The sequence below is a fragment of the Malus domestica genome, chromosome 13 (genome assembly GCF_042453785.1).
Source record: "Malus domestica chromosome 13, GDT2T_hap1".
Taxonomy (NCBI): domain Eukaryota; kingdom Viridiplantae; phylum Streptophyta; class Magnoliopsida; order Rosales; family Rosaceae; genus Malus; species Malus domestica.
Window position 1 is genome coordinate 5,863,474 of NC_091673.1, and position 18,557 is coordinate 5,882,030.

General features: G+C 37.7%; 4 protein-coding genes across 15 annotated transcripts; 2 read left to right on the plus strand and 2 right to left on the minus strand.

The window, feature by feature from the left end:
- Nucleotides 1–3,499: 3,499 nt before the first annotated feature.
- Nucleotides 3,500–7,152, plus strand: LOC103452357 (probable LRR receptor-like serine/threonine-protein kinase At3g47570). Of its 3 annotated transcripts, none has more exons than XR_003767940.2 (3): nucleotides 3,500–6,328; nucleotides 6,446–6,872; nucleotides 6,987–7,152. XR_003767940.2 is itself a non-coding variant. In XM_029091370.2 (2 exons), the coding sequence occupies exons 1-2, from the start codon at nucleotides 4,861–4,863 to the stop codon at nucleotides 6,802–6,804; spliced, it is 1,827 nt and encodes a 608-aa protein (XP_028947203.1). In that variant the 5' UTR covers nucleotides 3,500–4,860; the 3' UTR covers nucleotides 6,805–6,884. The 3 variants fall into 3 exon arrangements, 1 of the variants encoding a protein (XP_028947203.1); XR_003767941.2 differs by having other exon boundaries at nucleotides 3,609–6,328; nucleotides 6,446–6,859; XM_029091370.2 differs by lacking the exon at nucleotides 6,987–7,152 and having other exon boundaries at nucleotides 6,446–6,884.
- LOC139190762 (putative receptor-like protein kinase At3g47110) lies at nucleotides 3,764–4,543 on the plus strand. The gene has a single exon (XM_070811231.1). The coding sequence runs from the start codon at nucleotides 3,764–3,766 to the stop codon at nucleotides 4,541–4,543; it is 780 nt and encodes a 259-aa protein (XP_070667332.1).
- Nucleotides 7,153–7,732: 580 nt separating the features above from the next.
- Nucleotides 7,733–11,138, minus strand: LOC103451938 (WAT1-related protein At5g40240-like). Its single transcript, XM_070810629.1, has 8 exons — nucleotides 10,712–11,138; nucleotides 10,487–10,549; nucleotides 10,230–10,343; nucleotides 9,546–9,789; nucleotides 9,294–9,452; nucleotides 9,050–9,201; nucleotides 8,707–8,913; nucleotides 7,733–8,018 (listed from the first exon to the last, which is right to left on the minus strand). The coding sequence occupies exons 1-7, from the start codon at nucleotides 10,888–10,890 to the stop codon at nucleotides 8,760–8,762; spliced, it is 1,065 nt and encodes a 354-aa protein (XP_070666730.1). The 5' UTR covers nucleotides 10,891–11,138; the 3' UTR covers nucleotides 7,733–8,018; nucleotides 8,707–8,759.
- A 2,013-nt stretch (nucleotides 11,139–13,151) lies between these two features.
- LOC103451939 (WAT1-related protein At5g40240-like) lies at nucleotides 13,152–16,116 on the minus strand. 10 transcript variants are annotated; one of them, XM_070810932.1, is made up of 7 exons: nucleotides 15,796–16,030; nucleotides 15,455–15,517; nucleotides 15,256–15,368; nucleotides 14,301–14,373; nucleotides 14,024–14,085; nucleotides 13,709–13,860; nucleotides 13,152–13,505 (listed from the first exon to the last, which is right to left on the minus strand). In XM_070810932.1, exons 4-7 carry the CDS (start codon nucleotides 14,314–14,316, stop codon nucleotides 13,289–13,291), a joined length of 447 nt encoding a protein of 148 aa, XP_070667033.1. In that variant the 5' UTR covers nucleotides 14,317–14,373; nucleotides 15,256–15,368; nucleotides 15,455–15,517; nucleotides 15,796–16,030; the 3' UTR covers nucleotides 13,152–13,288. The 10 variants fall into 10 exon arrangements, with proteins under 10 accessions (XP_070667033.1, XP_008389611.1, XP_008389608.1 ...); XM_008391389.4 differs by having other exon boundaries at nucleotides 14,301–14,538; XM_008391386.4 differs by having other exon boundaries at nucleotides 14,024–14,182; nucleotides 14,301–14,538.
- Between the last annotated feature and the right edge of the window lie 2,441 nt (nucleotides 16,117–18,557).

Below are 18,557 nucleotides of genomic sequence, written 5' to 3' on the forward strand. Positions count from 1 at the left end.
TAAAAAATAATTACTGTGACAAAAACCATAATATTATCCTTTAACAAAAATATCTTCACTTTTTCATCCGACAGTTGAGAACTATGCTTACTCAACGGCCTCGATTACACGGCCGATGGTGTAAATTTGAGTCCAAACAGTTATGTTGCTGATAGGGATGTGCAACGGTTATGGCGGGCGGGTAACCGCGGTTATTTACCCATAACCATTTATGCTCATACCCGCATAACCGTTTACCAGTTGGGTAATTGCCTAAACGGTTATACCCATACCCATAACTGTTTATAAATGGTTAACCATACCCATAACTGTTTAATTTTTTAATTTTTGAACTTTTTAAAATATAAAAATTTAGCTGGTTACTTTACCATGATAATCCAACCTTCTAGTGGTCGAAAAAACTCACAGCATTACTTTAATTTTTGAGTTTAGAGGTAAGTTAACAAAGGACAGAGTGAGTTCCCTCATTGGGGAGGAGATACTCTTTGAATCTTTTCCACCAAGGCCATTGGATCAAGTGATCTGAGCTTTTAAAATTTCATCCAATGACTCACCTGTTTTGATCTCTAAAAATATATAATAATTTTTAACCGTTTGATGAAATTTAAAAGACCCAAATCATTTGATCTAATGATCTTGATGGAAGAGATTTGGAGAGAATCTATTTCCACCTCATTGGACGCAATGATCAATTCCCTAGTCAGAGCCTACCAACCACCGTGGATCACATTTATTTCTTCTATTTTTTTATTTTTTTATTTTTTAGAAAGCACATTTATTTCTTCTTTTGCCTACCTCTTTCCTTACGCTTAGTTATTGTCTAAAGATAAGTAAAAAAGAAAAGTAGTGGTTGAGTGGAGGCATGTTCTTCTCCTTATTTTCTAAATTGGAGAGTGGGGTAATTGCTACTAGATGGATCGATCGTCCAAATGCATGATTAATTAAGCACGATATGATTTTGTGCCACTTTTGTAATATCAAAGCACAAATAAGTTTAATTATTGCTATTTGATGCAGTATAGGAGCTAGAAATTGCTCTTCTAAAAAAAATTAGACCAAATATAGTAATAACTGTAGAAAATTAAATTTTTTTTAGGTAAATTATATAAAACTACCTCAATTATTGGGTTATTAACAGTTTCATATATCGTCTTTAAAAAGTATCAATGTCATACCTTATCTTCGAATTTGTTGTAATGTCATACCTTCCGTTAGTTGTTTGTCAATTTCTCTGTTAAATGCTGACGTGGCATGAAACGGGACCCACTTTCTATTAAAAAAATTATAATAAATTAATAAAATATTAACTAAATATTAAAAAATAAAAAATAAACAAAACAAAATAACAAAACAAAACCCATATCCCATCACCCCACCCCCCCCCCCCCCCCCCCCCAAAAATGCCGAAACCCCATCCTTCCCATCTTCCCCATCCCATCCGTTGTCCCCCCCATGCCACGTCAGCATTTAACAAAGGGAGTGTCTCAACAACAGCCTTTTGGATTGAATGATTTGATTCAAACAAAGCAGGGTCAACAACCTTTTTGGCGTCCTTGAAAATTTGACACTTCACTCCATAAGAGGTACGTGTAGAATTGTCCATGAATTGTTAATTGACTTGGCATGCATATACACAGGCCACGAGGATCATGCATTATAATCTAGGATTATAATCCATAATTACAATCATTAAAATCGAAAAAACACTACTAGTATAAATATTGCAACGTTGACGCTACGAAAGGTTCTCATTTGCTCCTTCACGTGTAGAGATATTGATAACACACATAAAGTTAATGGTATTTCATAACTAATCGATTGAGCAGTAGCTCGTAGACCACCTAAAAAGGAATATTTATTATTTGACACGTATCCCGATATAAGAAGTCTAATTGGAGCAATACTGGAAATGGCAATCCATAAAAAAACATCGATATTGAGATATGCTAAAACAAGGTGATATCCAAAAGGAACTACTGAATAGCTTACTAAAATTGATATGACTGCTATGGATGGCCCGATATTGAATAAACGAGTATCCCCTAGATGGAAAAATGATTTTCTTTGAAAAGTAGTTTGGTCCCATCTGTTAGAGCTTGAAGAACTCTCAAAGGACTGGTGTATTCGGGTCCAATACGCTGTTGTATCCCTGCCAATATTTCTCTTTCTAACCATACAATTACCAGTACGCGTATTGTGATTCTCACTACAAGTGTCAAAATAGAAACAAGAACCCATAGAATTCCATAAACCTATTTATGTAAAAACATTTGTAATTACATTTGACAAGTTGACAACTAGTCACTAGTCACAAGTGTGACAAGTTGAACATAGTTACATTTGTAATTATGTGATCAAATGTCACAATCGAATCTCTCCATGTAGACTTTAATTTCCAACCATTATGTTGATAGACTTTGAATTTTCTTTCAAGAAGACTTGGCATTTGTCCACGACATCCTTCACAACGAGAAAATTTTCGATGGTGGAGAAGCTACTAGGAAAGTTACTTAGTGTAGGGTTGTGGGTATGATATTTCTGTTGTGCCTTGGCCCGTTCGTCAGTGCAGAAACGAGATTCAGATTACAACTTCATCAAATCACACTCAGTTGAACAGAATAAAATACAAGAAATAAAGACACCAAGAAATTTACGAGGTTCTGCAAAAATCCTGCCTACGTCCCCAGAGAGATATTGCTCTTCACTATGAGAATAACAGTACAAGTACACATGAGTTAAATCGACATAACCTAATCCTAAATCCCTTGTACACCCACTCATAGAATTTTCCAAGAGCCTCACTCTACCCCAAGAGTTCTTTCACTAGAATACTTTTCACTCTAACTCTCTTGATTTTCTCTCAACCCATGTTCAACCTTTCCCATGGTAGAGCCAAATGCTCTCACCATCTCCTTGGATGCTTCCCTGATGCAAGCCTTCTCCCTCGGCAAGCACACATAATGCAAGCATTTCCTTGCATTAAATAAAGTCCAATCCATCATCACATTTCTTCATAATCATTAAAGCAAAAGCAACCACATTTTTCTATTTTCTTACAAGCATCATCATTGTGTCTTTACTCATAATGATGTCCACCAAACTTTTCTTTGTTTAGTTTACTAGCCGAAATGCATTTGGCTTGTTGTCCACTTTTGCTTTTACTTTGCAGCACTTGTCTGCAACTTTCATGCAGCCCTCACCATGTGATATTTCCACCGAAAGAAAACACAGGTTACTTCATTGTTGCCAGCTCAAAATATGAACCAATCACAACAATTTCTCTACAACTCCTTTGCATTACAGGTTCAAATCTTTTCATGTCTCCTTAAGCGTTGAGTAGTAATTTTGGTTGAAATAAAAATAATAATGCACTTACCATACCCATAAAATTACTTATGATCGGAGACTTTGCATGAGACCGCATAAAATTCCCACCCCAATGTATTTGGATTTGTAAGTTTTTTTATAGATTGTTTTTTTTTTTGGTGTCAATTTTCTAGAAAAGAAAAGAAACAGGAAGTGATGTCATCGTCGGAGATTATATCCGACTTCTTCATGCCTTATAATTCTATAAATATCAAACTGAAACCTTAGGTGAAATGTACACGTACCAATTTCTCAGTCTCTGCATGCACACTTACCCAATTCAAACATGGGGTTTTTGGCCGTGAGATTGGTTATTTTACACTCACTTTTTAACGTATTTCTCTGCTGCTTCAGCTTCTCCATGCATCCGAAACTAGGCGGGAACGAAACAGACAGGATGGCGTTGTTGGCCATCAAAGCGCAGATAAAGGAGGACCCCGACCAGTTCCTGAGTTCATGGAACGAATCATATCACTTCTGCCTATGGCAAGGTGTCACATGCAGCCAACGACATCACCAAAGGATCACTAGGTTAAACCTAGGGAACCAAAACTTGGTGGGTACCATATCCCCACACATAGGAAATCTAAGCTTCCTCAGGGTACTACGTTTGAGCGACAACCGTTTGTCGGGTCAAATTCCACCAGAAATGGGGCGTTTGCGCAGATTGCAGGTATTAAATTTGACCCAAAACTCACTCAGTGGTGTTATTCCTGTCAATATGTCCAATTGTCTTGACCTCATCGGTTTCCATTCAGGCTTCAATCATTTGGTGGGTAAAATTCCTATAGAGTTTGGCTCCTTTCCTAAACTTGAAAAACTTGTTCTTCAACGCAACACTTTGTCAGGGGCAATCCCTGATTCCTTGGGGAACATTTCATCACTTGATGTTTTTGCATTTTACGACAATCACTTGTCAGGTGACATCCCTAGTTCCCTAGGTCAGTTGAAAAAATTGAGATTTTTCTCATTAGGTTCAAATAAGTTGTCTGGTATTGTCCCTCCCTCCATTTATAATCTCTCTAATCTAGCTATTTTTTCCATCGCATTCAACTCAATTCAAGGGACTATTCCCAGAGAATTGGCTACAATTTTCCAAATCTCAAAGTATTTCACATTACCGGGAATCAATTCTCAGGGTCCATTCCTATATCAATATCCAATGCCACAAATCTAGTGCAATTTGAAGTTTCAGATAACAAACTAACCGGACAAGTTCCAAATCTACAAAAGCTTTGTAACCTCGAAACGCTCCTTCTAGATTCAAACCGCCTTGGAACCGGTACAAATGGGGACTTGAGTTTTGTTTCGGACTTGAGCAATGCCACGAAGTTTAGGTGGTTGGTTACACAGACTAACAATTTTGGAGGGGTGCTGCCCACAGCCATATCCAATCTCTCAACCACGCTTGAAATCCTTTGGGTTGGAGGAAACCAACTCTATGGAAACATCCCAGCCGGGATAACCAGTCTAGTCAGCTTGAAATTATTAGTTATGGGGAATAACCACTTGACAGGTAATAACCCCACTGATATTGGCAAGCTTACAAGGCTTCGGAAGTTGCGTCTTTTTACCAACAAATTATCAGGGAGCATTCCATCCACTCTAGGAAATTTAACGATGCTAGATACACTTGAATTGCAAGGAAATAATCTTCATGGTGACATCCCTTCAAGCCTAGGGAAATGCCAGAGCCTATTGCAATTGGATATTTCGCAAAATAACCTCAATGACACAATACCTCAGCAAGTTTTTGAGCTCACCTCCTTATCGCTTTCGTTCAACTTGTCTAGAAACCGCTTAACCGGTTCTCTTCCATTGGAGATCGGGAAATTGAGCAGTTTAGGCAAATTGGACTTCTCGGACAACTTCTTGTCAGGAGAACTTCCCAATACTCTTGGAGGTTGTGTAGATTTAGAAGTCCTACACTTTCAAGGCAACTTCTTCAACGGGACCATTCCTTCTTCATTGAGTTCATTGAGAGGGATTGAGGATTTAGACCTTTCTCGCAACAATTTGTCCGGCGAAATTCCAAAGTTTTTGGAGGGCTTTGCTTTCTTGAAGAATCTCAACCTATTTTTCAATCGACTTTCGGGAACAGTACCGATTGAAGGTGTTTTCAAAAATGCAACTGCAACTTCAATTGTTGGAAACACCGGGCTCTGTAGCGATATTGGTAATCTCCAACTTCCCAAGTGCAAGAATAAGGGCAGATTGTCTCCTAGATTGAAACTAATAATCTCTTTTGTAGCTGGGTTTGCCTTTCTGGGAATGGTTATAGTGTTGTCATTACTGTTTGTTCGTTCATCAAGAAAGAAAGGGAAAGGAGCAGGTCCAAGTGCTTTGGGGAACTCTACTTTTCAAGTGTCATATAACGCCCTCTTGAAGGCTACTGATGGGTTCTCCTCAACTAATCTGATTGGCATGGGCAGCTTCGGGTCCGTGTATAAAGGAGTTCTTGATGATGACAATGGAACTCGTCAGCTTGTAGCGGTCAAGGTGTTTAACATGTTACGCCAGGGAGCCTCTAAGAGTTTCATAGCCGAATGTGAGGCGATGAGAAATATCAGACATCGGAATCTTGTCAAGGTTGTAACGGCTTGTTCAAGTGTGGACTTTTCTGGTAATAATTTCAAGGCTTTAGTTTATGAGCTCGTGGACAATGGGAGCTTAGAGGAGTGGTTGCATCCAACAGCCGGAACACCCAAAAATTTAAGTTTTCTTCAGAGGCTAGACATTGCCATTGATGTTGCTTGTGCATTGGATTATCTTCATAATCACTGCGAGGCACCAATTGTCCATTGTGATCTCAAGCCTAGCAATGTTCTTTTGGGAAACGACTTGACTGGACTTGTTTCTGATTTTGGACTGGCAAGATTTCTCTCAAACCTGACCAGTAGCGTTGCGGAAAGTCAGACAAGTTCCATTGGAATACGAGGAACGGTTGGTTATGCTGCTCCAGGTAAACATCTTCATGTGCTTCTCTGTTTTCATTTTGTTCATTCATTTACTTGGCTGGAAAAATAAAGTTAATTAACTAACGAGTTCATGTTGCTCTTTTGTGATGTTTGAATTGTAGAGTATGGCATGGGAAGCAAGATTGCAACATGTGGGGATGTCTACAGCTTTGGTATTCTCTTGTTAGAGATGTTTACAGGGAAGAGACCCACCGACCCTATGTTTAGTGACGGCTTGAACCTTCACAATTTTGTAAAGATGGATTTGCCACATCGAGTTGCAGAAATTGCAGATTCACTATTCGACCCTATTACTTCCAACCAAAGCAGCATCATCAGTGCTGAAAAAATCCAAGTGTGTTTGAGTTCAATATTTAATATCGGAATCTCGTGCTCTGATGAATCCCCGAGAGACCGAAAGGATATGAGTGATGTTGTAACTGAGATGCAATCCATCAGGGACCTTCTGTCCTCGGCCTGAAGCTTTTGTGATGACCCCAAATGATATCAATGATGTTGTAATTGACAGTTGAAGTGTGAGTAAATGAGGTATTTTTTACATTTCAATTTGTTCATTTGTGCATTAATGTGCATCTTGGCATCTAGGTTTGTCTCACTTTTTTTTTTCCCTAACTTTGTGGTGTTGCTCAACTTGTTTTGCAGGTTTAGACCTTTAGGTTTGGTTTTAGAGGAGTTAGGTTTCATGTCCCCCCACTTTTCTTTGTATCTCTCTTGTTTTCGTTTCTAGAAGGGTACGGTTTATGTCCCTCATTTTTTTTCGTGTATTGTTTTTGTTATCTCTATTTTATGAGGCGTAAGGTTTATGTCCCGCCCTGACTATGTGTAACTTCTTTTTTCGTTATCAATAAAATTTCCCTCGTACCGTCGAGGTTTCCCAAAAAAGAAAAAAAAAAGTGTAACTTCTTTATATTGTGTTATTGCCACTATTTTTTTTTCCTTTCCTTTTCTTTTTCACAGCTAGAAAATATAGTCCTGGCCTGCACTCCTGGAGATTTTCCTTACAACATTTCAAACAGCCTTGCCAAGAAATGTTGTTAAATTAAAGCTAATAAGTCCACCCAATTACTCAGCTATAAGTTCATAACAAGGATCAATGGTGGTGCTTTGTTTTTTTCTGATAATATTTTGGATGTGATTTTATGTCAACCTTTAAAGCTCAGCTCAGGCTTCAGGAGGAGTTACTGAGAAAATAGCAGTAACTCTTCCTTAATTACTTTTCTCCTGCATTTTTGTTCTTAAAAGAAAATGGCGGATTCTTGAGCTGAATCCCACACCCCCATTTCAACAGATTAGCAAATTTCCACAACCGAATTCCCAACTGCACGAATACGTTCTTACGTCCAGATAACCCTGCATTTCAATTTGAACTCACCTAGCAGGCTATCACATTTGAAAGTAGGAAAAGCCTATGCCCACACTACTAGTCATTAATCAGAATAATGGTATAAGTTTATACAAGCTTCATATTTTATTTGATTAAGTGTAAACAATCAAATATGGAACTTCAATAACTTTGGCCTTTGCCACACATCTATTCATTTCCAAATAAGGAGCTGCTTTTCACATGCACGTTGTGTTGTTGTGGTTATCTTAAGACAGCTTTGACCCTGCAAACTCAATGTTCAACTCCTGCTGCTGATATCTGTGATCATGCTCCCCATGTCCATGATGACCCTACATTATCCATGGAAAATCAACAGTTATTTCCTGTTTAATATTCTTTTCGCAAACCTTTTCCGTCAGATCAGTGCATGTTATGAAGAAGACTTAACAAAACTAACAAGCAAACTTTCTTAAGAATATCTATGCAGGAAAACATCAAACATATCTGCAACTCATTGGAAAATTGTTGAAGTTTAAGTACGATACCAGTGCGTTGACAATAGAAAATACATAGAAACTCTACAAATTATTCACAAACGCTTTAGTAGCTCGAAAGGTTGATTAACGGCCAGGCAAGAAAACTGGCTCCTCATTGCAGGAGGAGACAGCTAATGTAAGATACATGAGCTTGCATTGTCTTTTGAGATTTCTACTCTCTTGGACAATATATAAACTGAAACAGGGGAGTCATAATATTTCGTTAGTATCAGTGCCAATGGGCATGGCATGCTTCTCATGACAACTCACGTTTGCAGCGAATTTGCAGCTATGCTCAGTTTACACCAACACACTGTGTTTGAATCAATGTATATAGGATTCCAATAACAAATGGATCTTCATTGCAACTGCATTACGTAGGGTGACTTACACTCACTAGTCACGGCCTGAGCAAACCAATCCCACAATAACATATCCCAGTTTTCGGGGATCAAGGAAGGGGTAGCATTCTAAAAGAACTGACAAAAGCAACAGAGATTACCATTTTGTTTGGCAAGAGAGACCTCACAGGGTGATCAACTGAAAAAAAAACTTCTATATTTCTTCAATGTGGCTTTGCAATAGAGGGACCTGCTGTTTGATTGATGCCAGGCTCTCTTCCCCTGCATCCTCATCCATCTTCTCTTCGTTGGCTTTGCCCCACATCACAGAATAAAATCCAATGACAATAACAATTGCCCCTATCAAACTGCAGCATTTAGCAAATGTAAATTGAGAAGCTAAATTATGTCCTTTTTGCAATTTTCAACACAAACAAAATTGGTGCCTCTCAATCGACAACATATTGATAAGGTAGTTACAGGGAATAAAGATTGAAACCCTACCTCCCAAGGTAGAAAGTATCCCCTAAGAAGGTAACACCAATGAAAACTGTAACGATAATCCCCAAAGGCTTGAACATAGCTACGAAAACAGGCCCTGTCCTTCTAAGGCACCAAGTAGATACACCAACCTGGAATGCTGAGCCAAACACTGCCTGCAATAGTATAACTTAGCAACTTAGGTTCATGTGTTGGAAAATATTACATCCGATAGGTATATCAGGGCTGTGTTTAGTTATCTAATTACCGAGTATAGAACAGCGATCCACCTGATTTTAGGAGTTAATTCCCACGAACGCAGGTCTCTTTCTAAAATTGAAGAGACTACTACAGATTGAATAGCAACAAAGAAGCAATAATAAAAGACCATGATCAGCTCGGCGCGGTATTTCTTTAGGACTGATGCCTGAAACACAGAAAAACGGAATAGGAAGCAGTCTTAGTTTCTAACCAAATTCCACCCCTTCATGAGCGTTTAAGTAAATTTTACAGATTTCACCTGTACGATAATCCAAGCTGAGGCCAACACACAATTAGCCGCTACACACACTCCTCCAAGTACCCAGTTTGACCGTTCTGAGATAAGTTGTTTATGAGACAACACATCAGTCATAACACTTGAGGATGTCTTCAGAATTGGGGGTCCCTTGTAAAGAGTCACAATGAAAGCCCCTGAAATTGAAACTATTGTTCCCACTGTTTTGGCTAGGCTACTGAAGCTTCTCATGTCAATTCTTTCCATTCTGAAATCATCCAGTTCATCGAATTTAGAAATCGGTGACAGTGTAAGATTACCAGTCTACCACTGTCTAAGAATTTTATTGTATCTTTAAGGAGAGAAAGCTCATCAGCTGAAATTCTCATTGGAAACAAACAAGATAATCAAATATTTACACTGGCTCTTCTACAAATACCTCTAAGAACAGAAGAGCTACACATTACTAAGGTAAGGACTTACTAACAAAATAAGACAATTGTGATAAATTAGACTTCAGAATAAAGAAAAGAAAAACAAGGATTTTGAGGTCAGCTGGTCAAAGCAGTGTGCCCTCCCCACTTGCACCTGAGCTCGAATTCCCCTCCCCATGGATTATCTTTAGAGTAGTTTAAAATATCGTCTTGTCTAAAGGAAAAACCAGGGTGATCACAATTTGCAGTGTGAGTAAAAAGAGGAGGGCATAACCTGAAGATAACTGCAAGTACAAAGGTAAAAGCTGGAATGAGGTTGAGCATAGCTGTACTCAGAGTAGGAGAACTAAAATTAATCCCAGCATACCCAAGAAACTGCGCCATGAATCTGCAAAACCCTAATATCAAATTATCAATCAAACCCATTAAACAAAATCCCACTAATCACACACTCACAAACAAAATAAAAATGCAACCTTCAGTAATTTCTAACATGGGGATTTCATCAAACAGATGAAATTATTAACTTACCCAATTAAACCAAGCAAGAAGAACCATCCGATTATCGAGATAGTGAGAGGAGGACGCTCAGATCTAACAAACACACCACAGTGAAAAATCAAATCTTTGGTTTCTAGGTAGTTGAGAAACAGTGAGATTATTTGATTACCTTTGTGATCAAAGTAAAAAACCCGAGTGAAAAACTACATCTTTGGCTTCTGGGTAGTTGAGTAAGAGTGAAATTTAAGTAATTACCTGTGGAAGACTAGAGAAATTGGGAGGAGAATGAGGGCGGCGAGTGCGTTGGAGTAGCAGAGGAAGATGAGGTTGCTCATGCCATTGGACATGGCTATTTTGCTTATTATAATTAGCCCAGCTTGTGCACACTCAGCCAACACCATCCCAACAATGGGCAGTGCTGCGATCCTTCCCATAACTCTGCTTTTTTCTTCAATTTCAGAACCAAAATTTCTCACAGGAAGATGCAGACATGGAGTTCGCAGAAGGCGAGTCTAGTGGGAGTCAATCAAATAATATGGAGGGTGAAGACAAACTCTAATTAGAATTTGATTGTTTAAGCACCCAATTGCATGGTCATGGTGGCGTAGTCAAGTCAAGTGGGTGGGAAGCCGTCGAAAACGTGAAACGATTCTTTTATTCACAATCTGGTTAGGTTCATTATGAATCTAGCCGAAACATCGTTTGTTTTTTTTGTTTAGATTAAAGAAATTATTATTTATTTAAAAAAACGATATTATCTATACAATAGGCTAGTAATAATATGGTTCAAATTCACATTTGACGAGAATCGAATGTAAGACTTCTCACTTATAAGTAAAAATGAATATCACTAGATTATAGTACTAAATGGTAGATAAAAGAAATTAGTTTAAATGGGAAGAATCAAATTTACGAGCTTCCGAGAGATTTTTTTAGGGCCGGTACTATTTACATACCATTTTATCTTTCATACATCTTTTGAAATTTTAACCGTTGGATCGGATGGATAAGGATGATTAAATGACAAAAACTAACCGAATAAGTGGAAAGTAAAAAAAAAAATTGTGTGAATACCCTTAGTATTTTTATGTAATCACTTTGTCACGTAATAATCGTTTATTAAATGGATAGGACATTATTTGAATATGTGATAAGCGACATTGACATTATAACAAAATCTTAATTGTATGAGAAAATCTCTTGATGACACATCGTCATTTAGTCTAACTGCACTATTTTACTTTGTTACAAAAAATATTAAAATTTTGGGTAAATATCAGTTTACTACCCTCAAGTTTTGTGGTTTTCAACATTTAGTACATGAAGTTTTTTTTGTCCCAGAATCATACCTAAAGTGTTAATTTTGGGACAGTCTCGTACATTCGTTAGTCTGGCTGTTAAGTCTCCCGTTAACTGATGACGTGGTGCTCATAAAATAGTTAATTAAAACACACACACACACAAACACCCAGAACCCTTCGTCTTCCCCCACCCTCCACCCCTCCATCCCACACACCTAGAACCCCTTCGTCTTCCCCCCCCCTCCACAGCTCCACCCCTCCACCCCCTCCACGGCTCCACCCCTCATCCCCTTCACCCCTCCATCCCAATACAAGAATAATTAATTTTTCATCTCCAAAACCATAATAGAGAAATTGAATCAAAGACCCACTTTTACCAAAAATTGGATAATCCAAACGATGGAGGAAACGAAAATGAGAATCATAATCTATCCATATATTTAAATTCCACACATTTAACCTCAAATCTAACAGATCTTATCCTCAACGATCAAAACAGACTCGGAGGATGATAAATCAATTCAATCTCTGAAAAATACTCAATCAATCACAAATTTTCACCAGAAAAAGTTTAAGGTTTGGTGCAAAAACAGCTTTAGATCCAAATATCATAGATTAATTAGGCATAATAAGAACAAAAGGGAAAGAAAGAGAGAGAGAGAGAGAGAGAGGGATCTGAGAACGAGACCATCGCCGTCCTTGTCGAATAGGCTGAACGCCTCCTTGAACTCGGAGATCTGGTCGTCGGTGAGCTAATCGGCCATCGTTGAGAATGTTTGGCTTCTGAGAAAATCACAAAGAAAGTGTCCAAAATGAAAAGGAAAATATGTTTGTGCATGTCTCGAATGTGGAAAAATGTGAGAGACGGGTAGGCTTTATATATCCAAAGAAAGAGTGGTGGGGGATGGAGGGGTGGAGGGTAGGGGAAGACGAAGTTTTGGGTGTGGTTTGTTTTTTTTTTTTTTAAATTTTAAATTTTAAATTTATAAATTTTTTTGTTAATGACACGTGCCGCCCAGTCATTGTCCACATGGGTGCCACATCATCAATTAACGGGAGACTTAACAGTCAAACTAACAGATGTATGATATTGTCCCAAAATTAACACTTTAGGTATGACTTTGGGACGTAAAAAACTTCATATACTAAATGTTGAAAACTACGAAATTTGAGAGTAGTAAACTGATATTTACCCTAAAATTTTATGTACCTTTTTGAAATGTTCACTGAATTTCATACCTTTTCTTTGATGTCACATTTTGAATTGATAAAATGTATCTCATTTCCAATTTTTTATGAGCCATAAAATGCTTCCAACTAGAAATTCACTCTTATTCCTTCATGTTAACAATTTTTTAATTAGTTCTCATGTTGCAGGTGTAATGGGCTCGATATAGCATAAGTCATGATGTGTAAGTCTTAGATTAAAAGAGCGACATAATAATTTACACTTTACAAGTTAAAAGTTTATGTCCTAATTGCACATAAGTTTTATATGATGAAAAGTTCATTAGACTTTTCACCTAGATGGTTAAGGTGGAGATAACCCTGTGAACCAGGAGTTGAGATGTGTGTTTACATAGGACAGTTGTGCACCAATACTTCTGCTTCTCTTGTCTTGTATCCCGTTTTGTAGCAAAGGGAGCTTATTTTGGTGCAGTGATTCTATTTCGATCAGCTTCTCTTCTGTGGCCTTCCCCCACATCATGGCATAAAATCCAGTAACGATTATGGCTGCACCAACCAAACTGCAAAGTTGTTCTATAATCATCATTAATTTGCTAATAAGAATGTATTATTTCTTAATCGTGATTCGTGAGCTAGATTTTCTAACAACCCAAAGACGTTGTCAACAAGCTGTAGCTTTCACCAACTTTCAATGATTAAATATCATACAAAATCAAACACAAGAGGTTGTACAATTGATATGAACAACAATATTAATTTATACCTTCCAAGGTAGAATGAATCTCCCAAAAATATGGCACCCATGATCACACCAAAAATTATGCCAAGAGGCTTAAACATAGAACAATAAAAAGCTCCAACCTTTTCTACACACCAGACAATTACACTGAAATAAAGAACCGTCGCAACAATTCCCTGTATGATAATAAAAAAAATATTTTAACATAATAATCAACCCGTATACTCAAATACGCTAGAATACATGCATACAACTCAAAAATTAATAATTCTAATTAAGGGGTTATGCTAGATCACTTCCAAATACTGAGTAAATGCTACAGCGTAAAAAATTGCTTACAGTGTATAAAACAGCAATCAACCCCACATCCAGCCTTATTTCCCAGGCACTTGCATCTCTAACTGCAATTAAAGCAAATATTGCAGACTGAATGGTTGCGAATAAGCATTGGAAAAAGACTGATAGCAAAATTGCGGGGTACTTCTTAACGACCGTTGCCTGCAATGCAAACATTTGGAATTTTGAAAGAAAAACGAATAGAAGTAAAACTTGTTATAATTCGCTTGTTCTTTACTTTCAGCTTTATAAAGGGTAGCTGAATATTAGGGGTAGTTACCTGCAGAATGTACCATAAAGAAATTGAGAAGGCGTGAACTGCAAGAAAAAGCCCTCCGAGGATCCAGTTTGATCTTGATGAGGAAAAGATTTGATAGAGTGAATTAGGAAGTGATGCAGATAGCCGTATGATCGGTAGACCTTTGTAAAATGTTACAACAAATGCTCCTCCGATTGACATTACGGTTCCAAAAACTTTTGCTTGGCTGCTTGAGCTTCTCCAGTTTACAGTTTCCATCCTAAATACTCATTTGAAGCAATGCATGCTAATTACCTCTACGTAACATAAAATGTTAATCTAATTCCATCACTTTCATTTTCTCTTCCAATCAGTGTAACAATGGAGCGTGCATACCCATACAGGCAGCTGACCCTTTGAAGTTTCAACTAAAACGAAGTAATAAAAACCCTATTTATATAAGAAAAGCTTATAATATAGACGCACATACACATTTTTGAAAAATAATTTATGTTCTCTATATCAATGATGCAGAAAAGTACATGATTAAAATTGAATGTACTACGTATTAAAGTTCTTACGTGTTTTCACATAATTATTTTTCTATTCAATTTTTTTTCTCGTCCCGTACTTTACTAACTACTATAAAAGCTGTAGTAATAAGTCTTTTTCCACACTCTAGTTTTGAATATGAAATCTATTATAAAATTTTCAAGCCAATTGGAGTCGAGAAGGAGGTACTTGAGCAGTATTTCTCATCACCAACTCCTGTGTTTAGATGGATACACCCGTTCTAATTGGATTTTATAAGAAAATCAACTTTGAAGAGAGTTTAATATCTTTAGTCATAGTCGTACAGTAACAGTACTTGCCATCAGTTCAAAAGAACTTAATTACATAATTACTGAGAAGCACTATATATAGTGCTGGTCCCCCAAAATTCAAACAAATATTATTACTCTCTCACTATCAAGAAAAAGGGGAAGAAAATTAGTACCTAAAAATTATGGCAAGTACGAAAGAAAAGCTGGGATGAGGTTAAGCATGGCCGTGCTAAGCGTGGGAGAGCTGTATTCTATGCCAATATTTCCAAATATTTGTGCTGAACAACTGCACATATGATGATCTCTGATTAAATTTCTAAAAAATTGTAATTAAATTATAATTCACATGTAATTAATTAGTATGTTACCTACCAAAACAGGCCAAGCAAGAAGATTCTGCAGAGTATGGAGAATGTAAGGGGAGGGCGCTCCGATCTGCTAGTAACCAGAAAATCAAAGTGAAAAGAAAAAAGAAAAGAAAAGGATAGTTAAAGAAAGTTGGGTTCCATCATAAAACCAATTGACAATACGAGGAGTAATCCAATTTACTAATTAGCACATGCAAAGTCCCTCAGATTTGGGATTCGCTCTGAACAATAATACTATCAAGACTTTAGAGAGAGACGGAGCAGAAGTACAGTAAAATAATAAATCAGCTGATTTGATCAAATAATTTGTATGCACGAAAGAAGGAAGGATTATATACAATTAACCTGTGGAAGATGAGAGCAGAAGGGAGAAGAATGAGGGCGGCGACCGCGTTGGCATAGACGACGATGATGTATGCATTGGTCCCTGTGGACATCGCTGCTTTGTTTACTACCACACTCCCAGTCTGAGCCATAATCGCCATCACCATTCCAATAAAAGGAAGTAAAATCTTCATGCTCATGTTCATCCTCTCTCTCTCTCTCTCTGAGAAACAAAGTCACAAACACTGGTACACATGCATATTCTCACATCCCTGTTAATTATTTTGTGATAATCTACTTTGTAGTTTTCTTTTTTGGCCCAATTTTACTACTTGTAAATTTGTTCTAGTGGAGGAAATGCATGGTTGACATGCATGGGCATTTTGGCAAAAATCTCTTTCTTTGTCGAACGTGTACTATTGGATAAGAGGTAGATATTCTATGAGCATAACTATTTTTACGATAATTTTGTGAGCATAATTATTAAAAAATACAAGAATTTATTGTCACGATGACATCTCGATCATTGTAAGTCTTTTAACTAGCTAAGCTAATGAAGAGTAAAGTTTTCTTGGACCCAAAGTTTAAAAAAATTGTGATCATCCCATTTGATCTTAATTCTACAGCAAAAGAAAAAATACGAAAAAATAAAATTAAATGACCACTTATTATAAAGTTAAATTTAAATTATGAATAATGTCTGATAATGTGGGGAGAACAGATCTGAAAGCTGCTTTGTTCCTTCCCATTGTTAACGTGAGTGGTATTAAAAAGGGTATGTAAATATATTGTAAATATTAAAATTCTTTATTAGGAAGGATAGTTGTGTGTCATTTATTGTTTCCTTATAGAACAAGGATTGTATCTTGTATATATTGTCTATTATGCAATACAATAAAAATTAAGCCGTAAAATTCAATTTGGCATCAGAGCCAACCGTAACCCTAGAACTCCCACTGTGCCGCTGCTACCGTGAAATCAAAAAAAACAAAGAAGGTGTTCGCTCCCTAAATCCGCCATGGCGCCTTGCGGGCAAGCCGGGGATTTACTTCACATACGAGATTGGTGGGTGCGGGCGTGCCACTACTAGATGCCGCTAGTAGACAGGATTTGAATGATTGAGGTTGCGCCTTTTGACTTCAAATCAAGAGATTGTGCCATTTGAGTGGGAGTTGCTCAAATTAAGGTTCTTTGTTTGCCTTAAAAATAAGGACTTTACTTATATGGAGAGATAGAACAATATGTAAATGACAAGGTTGCTTGGAAATATAAATGACAGAGGAAAGTGACTAAAATTGCAGATTGCTTGTAATTTATATGGCTAGAAATGAGTACATAAAAGCTACAAATGAGATCGATACCGCAAGTGAGCAGCAGAGCTAATAAACAAGATAAAAGAAGGCTTTTGGCAAATCTGGTTTGAGCAGAGTTTGTGCTTTTGTTTGTTTGTTTGAGTGTCCTTATTCCTGGTTTCTCTTTCTTCTTATATAGACAACTCGGCTTGGCCTCCTGTAGCAGCAGCCTTGCCCGAATGTGGTTTGAGGGTGATGACTCATTAGTTTTTTTACATGTACTGCCATCATAAAGTACTTTATGGGCTGTGTAGCTGATCAGTCTATACCACTTGGCCCTTGGGTAGGTAAGCAAGTGGTCTTTATGAGCTGCACCAAGTCAAAAAAGGCCATTTCTGCCTTCTGGGCTTTGACTGGGCTTCAGCTGTCTTCCCTTTCGGGCCTCCTTTTAGGCCAGCTCCTTTCTTGAGCCCAAAGTTCAAGTTTTGATCCAAACAGAAGGTCCGGCAGTCTGCTGTCTCTGCCGCATCCCTGCAGCAAGCCTAGACTGCTGCCCGTGTATTGTTGCCGCAGGAAACCGACTGCAGTTCAATGTGCAGCGTATTGCTGTGACGTGTGTGTGTGTTTTTTTCTGTGTTGTACCGTATCTGTTGCTGCATCCTTGCCGCAGGAAACCGACTGCAGTTCAGTATGCAGCGTATTGCTGTGCCAATAAGGTTTTTTCTGCTAGAGTTGATAAATAAAAAAAGGGAAAGAAAAAAAAGGGGCTTGGCTGCTGTCTGAATTGCAGCTTGACAACGTGTTGCTATTTTTTTTTTTTTTTGTTGCCGTGTGCTCTGGTTTTTCTAGTTGTCATGCATCAACAATCACAAAAGCTCTCAGTGGCGTGCTGCTATTATAGTGTTGTTATTGTCCGTATGTTATTATATTAGTTTTGCTGAGTATCTACAAGTTTTATCCATGGAGTCTACTGCTTGTTTTTCCTTTGCAGTGTGTGGTTCTATAATTGGTGTGGTATTGTGATTGTCGTGTATTATTGTCTCGTAAGTTATTACAATGACGAATGTAGGTTGGATTCTGGACTCAGGTGCAACCGATCATATGACTTTTGATAAGAATTTATTTACTAGTATGACAACCAGTTCATGGAAGTGTATTGCAACTGCTACCGGAACAACAGCACCAGTTTTGGGGGCCGGCACTGTGAACCTCACGCCAGCCCTTCCCCTTCATCACTGCCTGCTTGTTCCCTCGTTGTCTCATAATTTGTTATCTATTCCTCAAGTTACTGAGCAATTAGACTGTGTTGTACTTATGTATCCACTGTTTTGTTTGCTTCAGGATATTCAGACCAATGAGATAATTGGACGTGGCACTAAGAGATAGGGGTTATATTATGTGGATGACGTCGTTCCTGGCAGAGCTAATGCAGTTCAAGCATCCCGTACCAATAATTTACATGAAGTTTGGTTATTGCATCGTCGGTTAGGA

What these genes read in the sequence shown, in the direction of transcription:
- LOC139190762 (XM_070811231.1), top strand. Translation starts at nt 3,764, where the DNA reads ATGGCGTTGTTGGCCATCAAAGCGCAGATAAAGGAGGACCCCGACCAG.
- LOC103452357 (XM_029091370.2), top strand. Translation starts at nt 4,861, where the DNA reads ATGGGGAATAACCACTTGACAGGTAATAACCCCACTGATATTGGCAAG. An exon ending in GGTTGGTTATGCTGCTCCAG is followed by an intron (nt 6,329 to 6,445) that starts GTAAACATCTTC and finishes TTTGAATTGTAG; the next exon opens with AGTATGGCATGGGAAGCAAG.
- LOC103451938 (XM_070810629.1), bottom strand. Translation starts at nt 10,890, where the DNA reads ATGGGAAGGATCGCAGCACTGCCCATTGTTGGGATGGTGTTGGCTGAG. An exon ending in GGATCGCTGTTCTATACTCG is followed by an intron (nt 9,202 to 9,293) that starts GTAATTAGATAA and finishes ATACTATTGCAG; the next exon opens with GCAGTGTTTGGCTCAGCATT. An exon ending in GATACTTTCTACCTTGGGAG is followed by an intron (nt 8,914 to 9,049) that starts GTAGGGTTTCAA and finishes TAAATGCTGCAG; the next exon opens with TTTGATAGGGGCAATTGTTA.
- LOC103451939 (XM_008391387.4), bottom strand. Translation starts at nt 14,537, where the DNA reads ATGGAAACTGTAAACTGGAGAAGCTCAAGCAGCCAAGCAAAAGTTTTT. An exon ending in CTTTATGGTACATTCTGCAG is followed by an intron (nt 14,183 to 14,300) that starts GTAACTACCCCT and finishes TTTGCATTGCAG; the next exon opens with GCAACGGTCGTTAAGAAGTA. An exon ending in GATTCATTCTACCTTGGAAG is followed by an intron (nt 13,506 to 13,708) that starts GTATAAATTAAT and finishes ACAACTTTGCAG; the next exon opens with TTTGGTTGGTGCAGCCATAA.